This window comes from Bos javanicus, chromosome 3, assembly GCF_032452875.1.
Source record: "Bos javanicus breed banteng chromosome 3, ARS-OSU_banteng_1.0, whole genome shotgun sequence".
NCBI lineage: Eukaryota > Metazoa > Chordata > Mammalia > Artiodactyla > Bovidae > Bos > Bos javanicus.
In genome coordinates this window covers 34,918,386-34,937,029 of record NC_083870.1, presented here as the reverse complement: position 1 = coordinate 34,937,029, position 18,644 = coordinate 34,918,386, and the positions used below count along the sequence as shown (strand labels likewise).

The following is an 18,644-nucleotide window of genomic DNA, read 5'->3' as shown; positions in this document are numbered from 1 at the left end:
TTGTGTGTTGATGCAGTAAGTTTACTTCAGTATTTTGGCTGATGTTTGTGGTTTTCATGTTTTGTTTTTAAATGGATAGTAAGATTTATGTCATAAAATCAACTTTTGTGCATATTTCCAAGTGTGTAATACTGACTTTTTAACTTTCTCTTTATTACCTGGATATGAGGCAATTGCATATTTAAATCAGCTTTAGTGTAGGGTTATGAAAAATAACACTGCCACAGTTGCTGTCTTCCACCAGGCAGGATTGTGTTAATGAGATTTTAATTTTTCTTACATTTTGGGGAAAGTATCAATATATTGTAATATTCATAATCATATTATCATCCATAACTCATCATTGTTTAACCCATTTATTTAAATTTGCTCTTCATAATAGACTTTTGAAGACAGATATTAAATGCCATAATTTGTAATGTGAAAACTGAAACTCTAAGTCAAATATAATTCTTTTGTTTATATTTTGGACTTTTTTTTGTTAGTTGTGGAGAATATTTATAAAAATCGAGAACCTGTCAGACAAATGAAAGCTCTTTATTTTATCTCTCCAACATCAAAGGTGAGTGTTTTGAATCTAAACAGTATGTTCTTCAAAACTTTCACCATAGATGTGATTTTCTCTTAGAAAATTTAAAGTAATAAAATGTCCTTTATTATACAGGTAGTGTTATAAACTAGTTTGTGTAAGAAAATCTTTCTGAGTTAGAAGATTGTTTTATTTGCCTTCTTCTCAATGGGAATGTATGTGAAAGAATTCCTTTCTCCCCTATATGAAAGCAGAATTTATTTGTATAAAACAATAGAGTTTCAAAGTTTCTTTGAATAATTTGTTACTCATGTAGTTTCTAGTCAACCATGATTTTAGGAGAATAGAAGTGTATGTAAAAGAAATAGTCTTGGATTAATCTTTCATTAGTGTTAGTTACTTCCCTATGGCATACACATACATATGTATGTGTATACACACATATATGCATATATGTGTATGTGTATATATTTTTTATAGGAAAGGAATTTTTAAAATTTATAATCTAACCATGATTTAATTCATACTTAAAGTCAACAAGCTTTTAGAGTCATATAAAGTATCAGATTCATTTATTCTGTATAGTATCTGAGAGTGCATTTTCCAACACATCCTTTGGCTTATTCTTAGAATAAAAATGTTAATTTTACACTTCCAGTTTCTTCTAACTCTAGCAGACAGTAGGGAAAAACCCAAATATTTACTATGTAATCTCTACATGTTGGCTGCTGGTAGATTTTAATGACATTTTGTATCTTATCTGTAATATAATTTTGTAAGAAAATTTATGCTCAGAAAAAAATGAAAGTTAAAAGCACCATTTTCACTTACTAAATTGGCAGAGGGACTAAAAAAAGTGTGTGTGTATATTTAGACATTTATTTATTTATTTGTCTTATCTATGTATCTTATCTAGCTCTCAATATGCATTGTCAATGGATAATGGAGCAGAAACTACTATACACTGCTAGTGGGAGTATAGATTAATACAGCCATTTTGGAAAATAACTTGCCATATCAAGAACCTTAAAACGTTCTGAATCGTAAAATTTATTGTTAAAAAAAAATCCGTAAATGGTCAAACTAAATTCCTAAAATCCAGAGAAATTCTTAGTATTAACACATAATGGTAGGAAAGACCATGTGACCATTGAAAATGAGATTTCTAGAAAATTTTAATGATCTATGTAAATGTTCATTTTTAATGTAAGTGACAGAAAGCAGGATACAGAATTAAATATTCAGGAAAGGATCAAAGAATTCAGAGAAAATTATATCTAAGTGTGACTCCTTTATCTCCCACAACCAACTCCAGTTTCTCTTCCTGTCCTGAATCAATTATCTTTTGGGTCCTATAGACCTATGGGTACATGTGAAGCCTTGGACTCTTTGGGCACTTGTAGAGAAACTTGGTGTGAGATTTCCTTCCTCAGGGGCTGGGCAAGCATCTGGGGACTAGCTACAGAGAGTTCTCAGGCAAGGGTCATGAAATGACAGATTTTAGGAAGAGTTTTGGTTATAAAAGATCTGTGAATGTGAACGTGAAGTCGCTCAGTCGTGTCCAACTCTTTGCAACCCTGTGAACTGTAGCCCACCAGGCTCCTCCGCCCATGGGATTTTCCAGGCAAGAATATTGGAGTGGATTGCCATTTCCTTCTCCAGGGGATCTTCCTGACCCAGAGATAGAACCCAGGTCTCCTGCATTGCAGGCAGACGCTTTAACCTCTGAGCCACCAGGGAAGCTAGGGAAAGGTCAGATGGGTGGTTTGTTTTCTTTTATACTTATAGCCCTCAGGAGGAGAAACCTGTTTACCTTCTTCTTATGGTACTGCCTCTCTTTAGGATACTCCCAACAACTAAACCTAAGTGTTAGCTGAGCTGACATGGAAGCAACCACACATCTAAGTGGGTCAAGTGACCTGAGAGAGAAGGTTTAGTAAGAATGAGAAGAGGATACATATGGCAAAATACAAGAGCTTGGAAGGAAGGGTGATAATCTGAACAGAAAATAGTACACTTAAGAGTCTGGTGTAACATGTAAAAACTTTCTGAAGCTCTGAAGTATATTTTCTTAGTTAAGTAGTTGACTGTAGAGGAGGATAATCACTATGGAAATTTTAATTGATAGTCTTTAAGATAAAAACGAAGTATCTCGGGACTTCCCTTGTGATCAAGTGGCTAAGACTCTGTGCTTCCAATGCAGAAAGCCCAGGTTCAATCCCTGGACAGGGAACTAGATCCCACGTGCCTCAACTAAGAGTTCACTTGCCTCAACTAAGATCCAGAGTAACCAAAATAATAAATAAATATTAAAAAAAAACCAAAACAAAACAAAGTATCTCAAAGCAAAAAAAAAAAAATCATGGAAATCATGGTGGGGAAGATAAGAGACTTGCAGGATACATTAATGAGCTCTAACAGAAATATACTGGTTGTAGGAGTTGCAGGGAGACAGAAAGGAACAGATGGATGAGAAGATTAAATTGTTCTTGCTTTCAGACTGTTGTATCTTGAAAACTACCAGCAGAGAGGCAGATACTGTTAGAGTATATTACCTGCTTTCCCTCTTCCTCGTAGTCTGCCAACCTTTTAGTCTTTCATTCTAATCCCTCTTGGCAATTTTAGCTCTTAGCTCATTGGCAGTCTCTTTAACACTTCTCCAGTAATAGTCTCGATGGTTTCATTATCTGTGTAGGTAATACTTCACCGTACATTCATTTTCTTCCAGTAGTCTTGTCTTCTATGTTGCTTCAGCTTCTTAGTTACTTGACCATTCTTAGGTCTCCTCATCACCAAAAGAGCACTCTCTGTTCATATATCTTACCTTACTACTTATTTCACTTCTCACTGTAAGTGGCTAGATAACATAGCATCTTAAAAAATCAGTTTGTAAGTTACAGTTTTGACAGTTAAGGTTTTACTTTATCATCAAAATAATCTTAGTTATTTCAAAAGTAGCACATTTAAATTAGTATTTGATAAAATGTATATTAACATCCAACCTTTTTTCAGTCTGTAGACTGTTTTTTACGTGATTTTGGAGGTAAATCAGAGAACAAATATAAAGCAGCGTATATCTACTTCACTGACTGTAAGTAGCTTTGTAAAAGTTATTGCTTCATTATTTCAAATCCTACTAATTATGAAATATTTCTTAGGCTAATTTTAATAGTAGTGACTTTGTATTTATTGTTTGTTCTAGTTAGGTTAGAAAGAATCTAAAAATTCTATCCTAAGGTTATTTCTATCCTAATTCATGATAAGGTGATAGAAAATTAAATCATTCCAAACTAGTTTCAGAAGATGGTCATTTTTGCTGGTGTACAGGGGAGAGGGGTTTGACAGAGAGAGCTATCCCTCAAATTCTGTTCCAATAACAGGGAGAATTCTTCTTTAAACCAAAGTTACAACTGGGGATTTGACTGTATAATAAAGTATATTATAAGACCCTTTGGGAGATGCAGTGAAGAAACTGTCATCTGTTTGCTAACAGTAAGGGAGAAAATCTATCACATTTCTTTTTCTATGCTGTAGATTCAAATAAAAAGCAGCTTTCTAGCTTATTTTTCCTGTAAATTATTATTTATCTCATACCTAGCAGCAGTTTGCATTTTAGAAAATGCCATAAGTATTTGCCATTTAAGTAACCTTGTGACACAGAAATCATGTTTATGGAGTTGATAAACTTTAATGTGTGAAGCCTCTTTTAATTTAAGGAATCTTGAAATTAAAGAACATCGTGTTAAAAGATAGTAGAAGCCCATGGTTAATACTCCAACCTAGATTTAGTGAAACTATAAGCAGTTAGGTAAAAGGCAGGGGCAAGGGGAAGACGGCTCTAGGGTGCAGAATTTACTAGTTTGGAGGCTTGGAATTTCCTCACATTGAAGAAAGCCCTATAATGCAAGGAAAGATGAAAAATTTGTATGGTGTGGCTACACTTAGTGGCAGATATAGAAAAGTGTGAATTCCTAAGAAGCTCTGAAAGTCCTTCAAAAGTTTATTAAGTCCTTAGTTTGGACTTGATTTTCCTTCCTGACAATTTTAGCTTGCTGTGTTAACAGCTCTGTAAGGAAACACATCTTAGGTTATGGTGGATATGAATGGGGAAAATGGAATTTCTGTTACAGTGCTCATTACTAGAATTTATCTGCTGTATAAAGTGAAAAGCAGTATTTACATATTATCTCTATCCTCATAGTAAATTACTTTGTGAAAGTCAGTAATTATATATAAAAATAAATATTCTTGGATGTTGGAATGACTTATTCAAAAGAATGAAAATTTAAATGCAGTTATATACTTTGATTTTTTTTCCTCCTCTCAGTCTGCCCTGACAGTCTCTTTAACAAAATTAAGGCTTCTTGCTCCAAGTCAGTAAGAAGATGTAAAGAAATAAATATTTCCTTCATTCCACTTGAATCTCAGGTACTTTCTACTTTTATTTTTTAAATGTTTTATTAAAAATTTTTTTTTGAGCATTGAAAGGCTTATTACAAGGGTCAAGCAAGGAGAATGGGCAGCTTGTGCTTACAGTAAAACTCCTTTTATTTTGGATTATTATAAACTAAAATTAAAAATAAAAAGTTCTACTGTAAGCACAAGCTGCCCATTCTCCTAGCTTGACCCTTGTAATAACGATTTTAAAATGCAGTTTTATGAACTTATTTGCTAAAAAGGCTTATCCTAACAATATTTTATGTGTTGTACATTTGGTGAATTTTAAACAATCCACAAATAAGCATTTACTCTGATGAAGGTAGGAACAGGAGTACTAAATTGGAATATAGCGTTAATAGTAAAAGTGGACTTAAATTTCACATCTCTAAGTCCTGTGTGTGTCAAAATGTACAGCCCTATTAGATTATGAAATCAAAAGATTTTGAGCATAATCTTTGTTAAATGACTCCAAAGAAAAATGTTTATATTCTGTAACCGTTTGTGATATTAAAACAAAATTCTTTAGTAAACTTTTTACACAACATTATATAAACTATCGTTTATTTTAATTTATAAAATGAAGGATTCTCATAGATTTTATTTGCCTTTGGAATAGTTAATGAGCCTTCAATTAATAATAATAATTGCAAACACACAGTACTTTCTCTGTCAGATGCTTTCCTAAATGCTTTACATAAATGTATTGGTAATTCTGTCTCCATTTTAAAGATGGGGAAATCAAAGTGGTTAAGTAACTTGCCCTAATCACACAGCTAGTGTATTGTTTAGCTCTGTTCTCTGTGTTTGGATTCTAACATTTTGTAGAATTGGAATAGTTTACTATTTCTTAGAACCATAAGGTTGATATTTTAAGAAATAAAAAGGTCCTGAATAATGAATTTTTCTTTTAAGCTATTGCTGTTTTTGATGAAGGCCATAATCGTAAAATCTTTAGATACCTGCTTAACATTAAACTGTTTTCCAAAGGTTACTTTAAGATTTTTTTCCTTTAATATATTATGTGCTACTGCTAAGCTGCTTCAGTCATGTCCGACTCTGTGCGACCTCAGAGACGGCAGCCCACCAGGCTCCGCTGTCCCTGGAATTCTCCAGGCAAGAATACTGGAGTGGGTTGCCATTTCCTTCTCCAAAGCATGAATGTGAAAAGTGAAAGTGAAGTCGCTTAGTCGTGTCCGACTCCTAGCAACCCCATGGACTGCAGCCTACCAGGCTCCTCCGTCCATGGGATTTTCCAGGCAACAGTACTGGAATGGGTTGCCATGGCCTTCTCCGAATATATTATGTAACTTTAGTTTAATACTCTACAAAGTGAGACTAGCCTCAGTGCAAAGATACAGAAGCAGAAAAGTACAAGAAAGCAGCAGGATTATGGATTATTAGGGGTGATGGTATGATAAATAAATCTGTAGGTAGGCTGGGACCAAGTTGTAGGAGGCACCAGGTTCCATCAAGAATGATGGCAGAAAATGTGCAGACACAGAAGAGTACCAAAGTCTTTAAGGAAAAGTAGAAGTTGGGAGATCATTGAAGAGAAATTGGTAAAGTCAGATATGATAGTCTTCCAAAGAAGAGAAGTTCTACATTAAACATATTTAGAAGTTGCATGGAGAGAAAAGTGGTTGACTTCTCCTAAATCCATGAGTCAAAGGGATTAAAGAAAACTCTTTCCCTTTCAAAGGGTTTAATTAATACTATCACATATAAATTAGGACAATTAGATGGAAAGCATCAATATAAGAAAGTTTGTTTACAGTGGACCTTAGGAGTACAAAAAATCTGGTATAGTTAGTAGAGAAGGTGCTAGATTGTGTCTAGATAGAAATAGATCTAAGCTAGCTATAATTTTGCAAGAAAAGTAAATGGAAGTTGTGAGTGGGGGTAACGGAGAATTCCTGTATTTAAGGAACTGGTTGTGGGTCATGGAGATGAAGAAAGCATTTGGTAATAGTCTAAAGGGACACATCATGTTGGTGATGGAAAGTAGGGGGAGGAAAGGGAAGGAAAGGCAAGATGTGAATGTAGAAAGAAAACCAGCTCCAGAGTTCTACTTGGTTCATTGGAGTATTAGATAATAACTTAGATTAATTTAAGATGTGGTAACAAATCTCCAAATCTGTGTTTCACAACAACAAAGTTTATTTCTCATTCATGTTATTGTCCACTGTGGTTTGACTAGGTCTTTGCTCTATATCCTCTTCATTCTGGGATGTAAGCTGAAGGAGTAGAGTTTACTCTTCTCTGGGACATAGCAGAAAGAAAAGAGAAATGGTGGAGCCATACAATGGCTTTTAAAGCTTCTGCAGGGAAGTAGGCACATGTCACTTCTGTTCACATTCCAATGACCATAGATAGGCTGATATCCATGAGTGGGAACTATACACCTGTAAGGAGGGGCCCTGTCAGGAAGGGCAATAAATATTTTTGAACAGATATTTTCCACTGCAGTGGGATAGAATACTGTGAGAAAGCCACAGTCCAGCTGTAGGGTACTTGTTGGCAGTTATGGCAGCTAAGACTGAGCAGGACAGACATAAACAACACATTAGCTTTAGCTGAATCAGGCTCCTACTGTTAGTGATAGGTTATGTTCAGAGAAATGTGTTACTTGTGTGAAAGGAAATGCAGGGAAGTTTATCCATAATTTATTAGTTAATATATTATTTATTACATGTCTACTTTTATACTCAATACATTAGGCTAAGAGGGATTACTACCATTGTTTAAAGACAAAATTAAAATTAATTGAATGTGAAACTCTCACCTCCGATTAGAGAGCCTTTTGTTTTGTATTCCTCAAATAACACAATAGTAAATCTCTAATCCAATTCTTTGCATGTAGATAAATGCTTTTGTTAGTTGAAAAATGTCTGTGAGATTTTACTGTATGTATACAAAGACCAGTACTATGTCTGGCACAATGCTGTGTTCTTTGGGGAAGTATTTTTCTACTTTAAGGAGAGAAATTTATCTATACTCTTAATATCAAGAGTATAAGCTAAGGAATTAAAGATACATATTAACTTTGGAAAATTTCTAGGTTATTCTCTGATTGGTTGAGATTTTAATGTATGTCAGATATATAGACCAATTTTGGCTTTATTTCTTCTTGCCAGGTATTAGGTTTCTATTTTTCTTTGATTACCTCAGATCCCTTTATTTGCTGCACAGGTAGAGAAAATCCAACAGTACAATCTATATATAAAACAAGAACTGAAGGAGAGAGGTAGATTAAGCAGGAAAGGAGAGTGAGAAAAGGAATGAAATCAAGATGACAGAGAAAATGAGATTTAATTAAGGTAAAGACACAGTTGATTCAGGAAACAGCATGGTTAGTACAAGTATTTTGTAGAGTCCCAAGGAATAACTGTGCTTTTCTTGATACATATTTTTAATCAAATTTCTAAATTGACAGTGTGACTTTTTTGGCCTAACTTAGGTATATACTCTTGATGTACCAGATGCGTTCTATTACTGTTACAGTCCAGACCCAAGTAATGGAAATGGAAAAGATACCATCATGGAAGCAATGGCTGAGCAGATAGTTACAGTATGTGCTACCCTGGATGAAAATCCTGGAGTAAGATATAAAAGGTAAGGCACCCAGTGGTGTCATTATATGTTATGATGTCTATTTGCTCTTTGGTATAGAGGTAATGTCCCAGTGCTTTTGTGTGTTGGTTTGCAGATTTTCTTTATAACATGCTGTATATATAGATTTAAAGTTTAAGGCTTAAATTTCAGAGTAACTGATAGCCTCTGTTACTGAATTTCAGAGCTTAAATTTGGTATGATTTACATGAATATTTTTCATGAGTTTAAGGAATGCTTAGAAGAATGTCTTTGTTGCCCTGTGGGGCATACTGTCTTACATTTAATGTTTCATTACATTTCCACCAAATTGAAATAGTCATAGTATCTGGATACTGGTTATAGTGTCTAAATATGGTATCCAATTACAGTGGCCATTTTAAATAGATTTGGGGGTTTTTTTAAAAGTTAAAGTTTGACTTTAGTACTATGTACCTTTATTTATTTGCTCCTTATTAAAAGTAAAGTTTACTATAAAGTGCATAAATTATATTTATGTGGCTTGATAAATCATTCCAAAGTGAACACAGACATCTAACTTCACCCAGGTCAAGAGATAAAATACTAGCAGCATCTCAGAGGCCCCCCTTATGATCCCTTCTAGTCATCACCCACTGTCTCCTCCTCAGAAGTAACTGTTATTCTGACTTCTAACACATATTTCAGTTTTGCCTGATATTGAACTTGATATATATATCAGATCAGATCAGTCACTCAGTCGTGTCCGACTCTTTGCGACCCCATGAATCGCAGCACACCAGGTCTCCCTGTCCATCACCAACTCCCAGAGTTCACTCAGACTCACGTCCATCGAGTCAGTGATGCCATCCAGCCATCTCATCCTCTGTCGTCCCCTTCTCCTCCTGTCCCCAATCCCTCCCAGCATCAGAGTCTTTTCCAGTGAGTCAACTCTTTGCTTGAGGTGGCCAAAGAACTGGAGTTTCAGCTTTAGCATCATTCCTTCCAAAGAAATCCCAGGGCTGATCTCCTTCAGAATGGACTGGTTGGCTCTCCTTGCAGTCCAAGGGACTCTCAAGAGTCTTCTCCAACACCACAGTTCAAAAGCATCAATTCTTCGGCGCTTAGCCTTCTTCACAGTCCAACTCTCACATCCATACATGACCACAGGAAAAACCATAGCCTTGACTAGACGAACCTTTGTTGGCAAAGTAATGTCTCTGCTTTTGAATATGCTATCTAGGTTGGTCATAACTTTCCTTCCAAGGAGTAAGCGTCTTTTAATTTCATGGCTGCAGTCACCATCTGCAGTGATTTTGGAGCCCAGAAAAATAAAGTCTGACACTGTTTCCCCATCTATTTCCCATGAAGTGGTGGGACTGGATGCCATGATCTTCATTTTCTGAATGTTGAGCTTTAAGTCAACTTTTTCACTCTCCGCTTTGACTTTCATCAAGAGGCTTTTTAGTTCCTCTTCACTTTCTGCCATAAGGGTGGTGTCATCTGCATATCTGAGGTTATTGATATTTCTCCCGGCAATCTTGATTCCAGCTTGTGTTTCTTCCAATCCAGCGTTTCTCATGATGTACTCTGCATATAAGTTAAATAAACAGGGTGACAATATACAGCCTTGACGTACTCCTTTTCCTATTTGGAACCAGTCTGTTGTTCCATGTCCAGTTCTAACTGTTGCTTCCTGACCTGCATACAAATTTCTCAAGAGGCAGGTCAGGTGGTCTGGTATTCCCATCTCTTTCAGAATTTTCCACCCTTTATTGTGATCCACACTGTCAAAGGCTTTGGCATAGTCAATAAAGCAGAAATAGATGTTTTTCTGGAACTCTCTTGCTTTTTCTATGATCCAGCGGATGTTGGCAATTTGATCTCTGGTTCCTCTGCCTTTTCTAAAACCAGCTTGAACATCAGGAAGTTCACGGTTCACATATTGCTGAAGCCTGGCTTGGAGAATTTTGAGCATTACTTTACTAGCGTGTGAGATGAGTGCCATTGTGCGGTAGTTTGAGTATTCTTTGGCATTGCCTTTCTTTGGGATTGGAATGAAAACTGACCTTTTCCAGTCCTGTGGCCACTGCTGAGTTTCCCAAATTTGCTGGCATAGTGAGTGCAGCACTTTCACAGCATCATCTTTCAGGATTTGGAATAGCTCACCTGGAATTCCATCACCTCCACTAGCTTTGTTCGTAGTGATGCTTTCTAAGGCCCACTTGACTTCACATTGGGTCATGATATTTTTTTATGTATGGCTTTGCTCAATATTATGTTCTTAGACTTTCATGTTGTTCTATATAGACAGCTTCGATTTTAATCTCTGCAGTTTCTGCATACAGTTTAATCATACAGTTTACTGGCTGTATGATTCTTCTGCTCTCAATTTCTTTATATATGAAGTGGGAAAAATAATAGTAATCACATCATAAAGTTTTTTTTAGAATTACATGAGTTAATACCTATAAAGCACTCAATATAGTGCATGGCGCTAATGAAACGGTAGAAGTAAATACACTGTACTATTATTACTAATAATAAGTAATATAACTTGTTTCTGTTTTAAAAGGTTCTTTAATTTAAACACTGACATTTGTCAAGGTAGTTGGCATAATTGTTCAATTTCAAATTCATGTAGTGCTTTATATTTAAGTTTCATTATCCTTAACCATTTAAAAAGTTTTCTTAATTACTTAGAAGAAATATTGTAAATCTCCTTAATTCATATGTGACCAGACAAGCTCTTTACTCATACCTCAAGTGTTAGAACCGTTCTTTTTCTTACAGGTGCTGTGCTAATTACATTCTGAACCAAGTGGTTTATCTTTTGCTAGAGTTCAGTCTCTGTTCAAGCTTCTGCTCTTGGTGTTTGGCTTGTTCAGGGAAATGAAACTGTAATATGGTCCACTATCCTGTATCCATAAGTTTGGCATCCTCAAATTGAACCATTTGTGGATTGAAAATGTAAAAAAAAAAGAAATTCGAGGAAGTCCCCAAAAGCAAAACTTGAATTTGCTACATGCAGACCACTATTTACATAGCATTTACATAGTATTTATGACTGTTTACATAGCATTACATTATATTAGTGTTGTAAGTAATCTAGAGATGATTTTTAAGGATATGGGGTATGTGCATAGGTTATATGCAACTTCTATACCATTTTATATGAGACTTGAGCATCAGTGGATTTTAATATCTGAATGAGGTCCTGGAACCAATCCCCTGTGATACTGGTGGTGGTTTAGTCACTAAGTCGTGTCCAACTTTTGCAACCCCATGGATGGTAGCCTGCCAGGCTCCTCTGTTCTTGGAATTCTCCAGGCAAGAATACTGAAGTGGGTTGCCATTTCCTTCTCCAGGGGATCTTCCCAATCCAGGGATCAAATCCAGGTCTCCTGCATTGTAGGTGGATTCTTTACCACTGAGCCACCAGGGAAGCCCTCCTGAGGGATAACTGTAGCCGGTTTATAATTTAATAAGCTTACCAGTTCTTGTGGTAGTTAATAATAATCCAGGCTTTTAAAATCCTATCCTATTCTTTTGTAAAGTATTCTTCTATGCCTTATGAACTTTTCAGGTGTAATTCTAACATGAAATTATTTCCTTTTGAAAATATTTTAAGGCATAATGTATAATAAATTATCCTGTATAATTGCTGCTTCATTTACTTTTGAAGTATAAAACCTAAAGGATCTTTAACACTTTGAAGCCTTTACAAAGAGTTCCTCCATTTTTGAGGTTGGTGTGCTAATTGAAGAGTCTTTTCCAACATTTTCTTTATAGATTCAGAAGTTACACTAATATCACTGGTCTTAAAGTTAAAATTTAGAATATGGTTTTATCATTTTAGAAGATAGTGATATATGATTTTATACAAACAACTATATTGGAAAGTTGACTAAATGTTAGCATATAGGGAAATCTCATAGATAATTGGGCGAGATAATTGGTCAAGTAATTTGGAGAGTAATATGGTAGCAAAGTTGAAAACGTACATACTATATGACCCACAATTCTACTTTTAGAAATAATATACCTAGAGAAACATTTACATGGATATTTATGTATAAAGATATTTGTTTCCATGTTGTTTGCAATAGTATAAAATTGAGAATGACTTAAATGTCCATCTTTAGGGGAATGAATGTGTAAATCCAGTATAATCATATGATGGAATACTATATGGAACTAAAATGAGTAAATATTTTTTGATGTGTGTGTCAACATAGATCTCAAACATATATGACAGTAAAAACATGTACTGTTAAAATACATATAAAACAGTAAATATATGTATAATTGTAATGATAGGAAGAATATACATCAAATTATGGTAGTAGTTGCTTTGGGGCAGGAGTGGCTAGGGGTAGGGGTGAAGACTGGGAATTGGGAGGGGAGTAAAGAAACTATAGTTTTATTTATATTTCCTTCATATGAAAAAAATCTGAAGCACATATGATAAGGTTTACATTGATAAAATCCAAACAAATTGATATAGCATTATATTTGTTTAGTAGTATTATCTAAATTTCTCCATGCTTATAAAATCTTTTAATTTATGGTTTAATTTTAGAATTCAACTTGATAATATAAAGTGTGTCTTGAAAGATAGTTTGAATATCTTTTTCGTTTCTAGTAAACCTCTAGATAATGCCAGTAAGCTTGCTCAGCTTGTTGAAAAAAAGCTTGAAAACTACTACAAGATTGATGAAAAGAGCCTAATAAAGGTAACATATAAAAGACAAATAGTGGTTATGCTTAAAATCTGTCTTATTTCTTTATAAACCAAGGAAACTGTTCATTTATTTTCCAGCATTGATTTGAGAATTTTGATTTGGATATCACTGACTTAAATGGTAGTAGAAATCGTAATAGATAATGTGGCTTAGTGGGGAACATAACAGTTTTGAATTAAGTTCTTTGTCCAGATCCTGGCTCTGCCATTTAATTCATGTATATATCAATTAGCAAGTTATGTTAAGTTTTTTATGTATAAAAAGGGGGTAATAGGAGAATACCTATTTTATAATATAGAGGACTAAGTGCATTAATACATAAAAAGTTTTTAGAATAATCCTTGAAGCTGTAAACATTTAATAAACAGTTTTTCCTTTTATCACCAACTCTGTATTCTTGGACATATTTACTGTGAGTTGTATTTTCATATAATATGGATCATATGATATGTACTTTGGTTGGTTGGTATGAGGATTAGGCAGATTAGCATGTGTTTGGCACATATAGGAGTTTAATAAATGACAGCTACTACTATCTTATCAAGATAATATAATCAAAGACTAAGATTGGAACCTGGGGAATTCCAGCATTTGGGCTTGGGTTAGAGAGTGAGGAGTCTGAGTAGACTTGACAGAGGTGGTATCAGAGGACTAGGAAGCTTAGTTTAGTGCAATGTGTAACATAAAGAGCTCAGGTAATATCTTCCTTTCATAACTTAGATGAGTTTTAGTGTTTATGAAGCTAAATTCCAAGAAAATAGATTTAGTGAAAGCCAAATGTTATTTTTTTAAAGGAATTTTCACAGTATCATATTATTAAGTAGGCCTGTTAATCTAATTATGAAAGCTTTGGTTTTGTAGTCTTATTTTCTTCCCCTCTTGTGCCTCTCATATTTTTCTATTTTAATATAACTTCATGTTTAAGAATGTGGGATAAGTCTGATTTTGTTTTCTAAGATATTAAAAATGTGTTCACAGAAAGAAATGGAAGTTTCTTAAGATAATTTTATCTTGTTATTCCAGGGTAAAACTCATTCCCAGCTCATAATAATTGATCGTGGCTTTGATCCTGTGTCCACTGTTGTGCACGAACTGACCTTTCAGGCAATGGCATACGATCTACTGCCGATTGAGAATGATACATACAAGCAAGTATAACTTGAAGGGAATATATAGGGCATATACAAACAGGATAGGATGTTAGCATTTAATGATTTATGCAGGCAACAGAAATCTAAAGCCCCTATACCCTTTTTTATTCAAGGCTTTATCTTTCTCTTACACCTATAATCATAATCTATTAAAAATGTCCTGACCTTGTTAGTTAATAGGTAATTTAACTGCTTTGAAGCTTTTTTGGTATATTTGCTTCCTTAACTATGTCTGCAACAAAAATAGGTTTTAAACAGCTGGAATTGTACTTTTCAGTAAATAAACTGGGCCCACTACTATATTTACTGAAGTGGAAAACATATTCAAATTGGTTAGGCAGTGATTATTCTGAATTGGACATCCAAAAGTATGTAAACGTGTGTCTTGTCACCATAATGTATTTAAAAATACTAGAATATTAGAAAACTATATAGGATGGTTATTGAGAAGAGAAGCAGTTTTACCAGTTTGGTACCTATTATTGATTTAACTCTGATATAAGCATATTAACTTTAAAAGTAATATCAAATAGTTAAATGAAAAATTAAATTATTTTTCTATTAAGGAACCATCTTATTGTCACCTATGTATATCATTTATGTATATACATACACACACATATATATAACATGTTATTTGAGTGTATGTACCACATGCACACATATATATAAAACATGTTATTTGATATCATAATTTCAAAATCCAGATTGGCATTTTTCAGCCAAGAGTTACTGCTTGGAAGTAATAAAAATGAAAATTAGTTTTCTGAAATCTTATGTTTAGTAATTTTTGTAGATTAAAAAATCCAAAAATTTGTGCTAATTATATTTAACATTTTTTCTTAAATATTGTTTAAACTAATTTTGTATTTTCTCTTGTATTTTTATTTGCCTTCTAGTCAAATTCTGAGTTTTTCTTTGTTACTTGTATTAATATTAGCTGACAGAGCAACATAGCTATTTTTCTAGTATAAAAGTAGTTTTAAGCAGTTTATTCCGAATTTTCAGAAAGGATGTTATTTATCTCTCTTATCCTTTAGGTCTCTAAACCTACATTGCTCAAGAGATTTGGAAATGACTTGAAGTAATGGACACTAAAGGATTTGGTTCCAGTTTATTGACGTTAACTTTCAGACATTTCTAACCTAGTACTTAAAATATTTATCTCCCTAGGTTTGTTGGCAAGGAAAGCAAGATTTAATTTTTTAAGGGTAGTGGAGAGACTTATTTAAAAACAAAAAAATCAGAGATATGCCTTTTCTTATGAGTCAAGAAAGTCTAGGGGTCAGACTAGAGGGAAGCATGAACTTCCTATGGATTGTGCTCCATCACGATTTTTAATGGAAATAATACAGAGCAGAAATTTCTAAGTATCCATTTGGAGTAATTTCTTGAACCTCTTTAATTGCCTCTCAGTTCAGTAGAACTCATTAAAGCAATCAAAGTTTTTAATGGCTACATTAGTTTTTTTCTCATTGCCTTTCCCAGTTCTTTAAAGGAGATGTGGTTATAGAGTAAGGAAAGAATATAGAAATAGATAAATATATATGTTTGTGAATTTTGTACCAACTCTGAAACACCTTCAGTATTTAATAGACTTCATTAGGGAGTGACATTTCTTAATGGATGTTTGACAATTGTGTTGATGGTTATTAGTACATCAAAAGTATTGTTTTGAGCAATTAGAATACAAATTGTTAATATATTCACTCTTGTTAAAGTTGACTGTGGAACACTGAATTTTTGTTTCTAAGATACTGAGATAAAAGTCTGTAATAATGACAGCAAAAAATTGAAAGTAACATTGAAAGTAAAAAGGTCGTGGTGGGCGTGGCACTTGATTTTTGTTGTATGGATAGCAATATGCCTTAGTTTTGGATAGGTATTCATTATCCTCCTAAAAATCTTCAGTTTCTTGAGCTGTGTCTTAAAATTGTTATTTATAAAAACTTTTCTTTTACTTTATCTGGCACAAAATAATCCAAAAGTTTCATACTTCTCTTACTTGTAGATATAAGACAGATGGGAAGGAAAAGGAGGCAATCCTTGAAGAAGATGATGACCTCTGGGTCAAAATTCGGCATCGCCATATTGCAGTTGTATTAGAGTATGTGAACCTGTTTAATTTTTGTTCCATATTTAAATACTAATTACAGAGTACTAATAGTACATTTTTTAATCTTAAGATACTTTTGTGAATTAAACTTTAGAAATTTAAAGAACTTTCTAATAATTTGACAGGGAAATTCCCAAGCTTATGAAGGAAATTTCATCAACAAAGAAAGCAACAGAAGGAAAGGTAAGAGTGTTAATATAACTTTCAAGGTTATGACAAATGTGAATTTTAAAGTTTGTGTAAAATTTTTTATCTTTTTAACTTTCCATTTGAGAAGTTTCTAACATACACAAAGTAGAGAAAATAAACTTTCCTGTACCCATTACTCAGCCTCAACACTTAGCAATATTTTATCTGTCTTGCTACATTTAAAGTTTATTTTTAAAAGACCATTTAGCCAATTGCATAAATGTATTCATGTTAAGGTTTTTAATATTAAGCTATGGTGGCTCAGTGATAAAGAATTGGCCTGCAGTGCAGGAGACCCAGGTTTGATCCCTGGGTCGGGAAGATCCTCTGGAGAAGGGAATGTCAACCCACTCCAGTAGTCTTGCCTGGGAAATCCCTTGGGGACAGAGAAGCCTGGCAGGCTACAGTCCATGGGGTCGCAGTGTCAGACACAACTGAGCAACTAACACTTTCACTTTTCACATTCATAATTTACCTAAATAAAATGCACAAATCTTGTGTGTATACTGAATAACTTTTTACATACATATATTTGTATTCATACACACACACATGTAAACACATACCATGTGGAACTGCCACCTAAATCAAGATATAGGACATTTCTGTCATTTCAAAAGTTGCACAATAATATCTATGAATAAAGAAAATTTAGCCTATCCTTTTGACTCTTTATACATTTTATACTGATTTTCTTGATACCTCCTATTTGGTATTTTCTTGGTATTTTCTTAATACCTCCTAGCAGTAAAATATAGAGTAGATCTGGTGACAGGATATCCTTGTCTCATTCCCAGCCTTGGGGGAAATGTATTTGCTATTTCATCATTGGGTATTATGGTAGTTTTAGGTTATTGTAGATACATCCTTTGTCAGATTAAGAAGTTCCCTTCTATTCCATATTTGTCAACAGGTTTTTTTTTGTTTGTTTTTTAAATCAACAATGAGTGTCCGACTTCATCAAATGCTTTTTCAGCACCTATTATTTTTTCCTTTTTTATTCTGTTCATGTGATGAGTTACATTCACTGTTCTCTAACATTAAACCATCCATGCGTTCTTAGAATTAGCTCCACTAAGTTATGATAACTTATCCCTTTCCTATATCACTGGATTCTGCTTGCTAATATTTTGTGTAGAATGTTTACTTCTAGGTTTATGAGCAATAGTATTTCTAGGTTTATGAGCAATAATTCTTTTTATTCTTGTGGTAATGTTCTAGGCAGTTTTGGTGGCAAAATTATATTGGTCTAAAATGAATTGTAATGCTTTCCCTGTCACATTATTCTCTGGAAGTGTTTGTGTAACGTGGTCGTTACTTGTCCCACCATTGCTTGAAAGACTTCACAACTGAAGCAGTCTGGGCATGGAGTTTTCTTTATGTGGAAGTCTAATTATAAGGTCTTTAATAGGTACAGAGCTCTTCAGATTTTAATTTTTTCTTATATCACTTTTGGGATACTGCATTTTTAAGGGATTTGTCTACTACATCTACATTTTCAAATATCCTCTTATCTTCTCAGTGTCTATAGAACCTGTACCTATGTTCTATTTAATCCTAATTTTGTTGATTTGTGTTTTAGTTTCTTTACTATTAACATCCCCTATTTATAAATTATTAGTATTTCGAAGAACCAACTTTTGGCTTTGCTGATTTTTCTTTTGTATGTTAGTTTTATATTGAATTGATTTCAACTTTCTTTGGCTTGTTTTTCTTTTTCTAACTTCCTGAGTCGGATGTTAAGAACATTGATTTTCGACTTTTTTCTCTCCTATATATATTTAGTTATTTCCTTCTTAACATTATGTAGCTGCATTTCCCAAGTTTTGGAATAACCTATTTTTACTTCCATTTAGCTCAGAATATTTTCTTATTATAATTTCTTCTTTGACTCATGTGTTATATAG

General features: G+C 33.8%; 1 protein-coding gene across 2 annotated transcripts in view; it reads left to right on the top strand.

Moving 5' to 3' along the window:
* The window catches only part of STXBP3 (syntaxin binding protein 3), a 56,272-nt gene that overhangs the window by 17,270 nt on the left and 20,358 nt on the right, over positions 1-18,644 (top strand). For both annotated transcript variants that reach the window (XM_061410988.1, XM_061410989.1), the window contains exons 4-11: positions 486-562; positions 3,542-3,620; positions 4,857-4,957; positions 8,427-8,581; positions 13,182-13,272; positions 14,305-14,429; positions 16,444-16,539; positions 16,674-16,731. In XM_061410988.1, the coding sequence (XP_061266972.1) occupies positions 486-562; positions 3,542-3,620; positions 4,857-4,957; positions 8,427-8,581; positions 13,182-13,272; positions 14,305-14,429; positions 16,444-16,539; positions 16,674-16,731 (782 nt within the window). The remainder of the gene's footprint in view (positions 1-485; positions 563-3,541; positions 3,621-4,856; positions 4,958-8,426; positions 8,582-13,181; positions 13,273-14,304; positions 14,430-16,443; positions 16,540-16,673; positions 16,732-18,644) is intronic.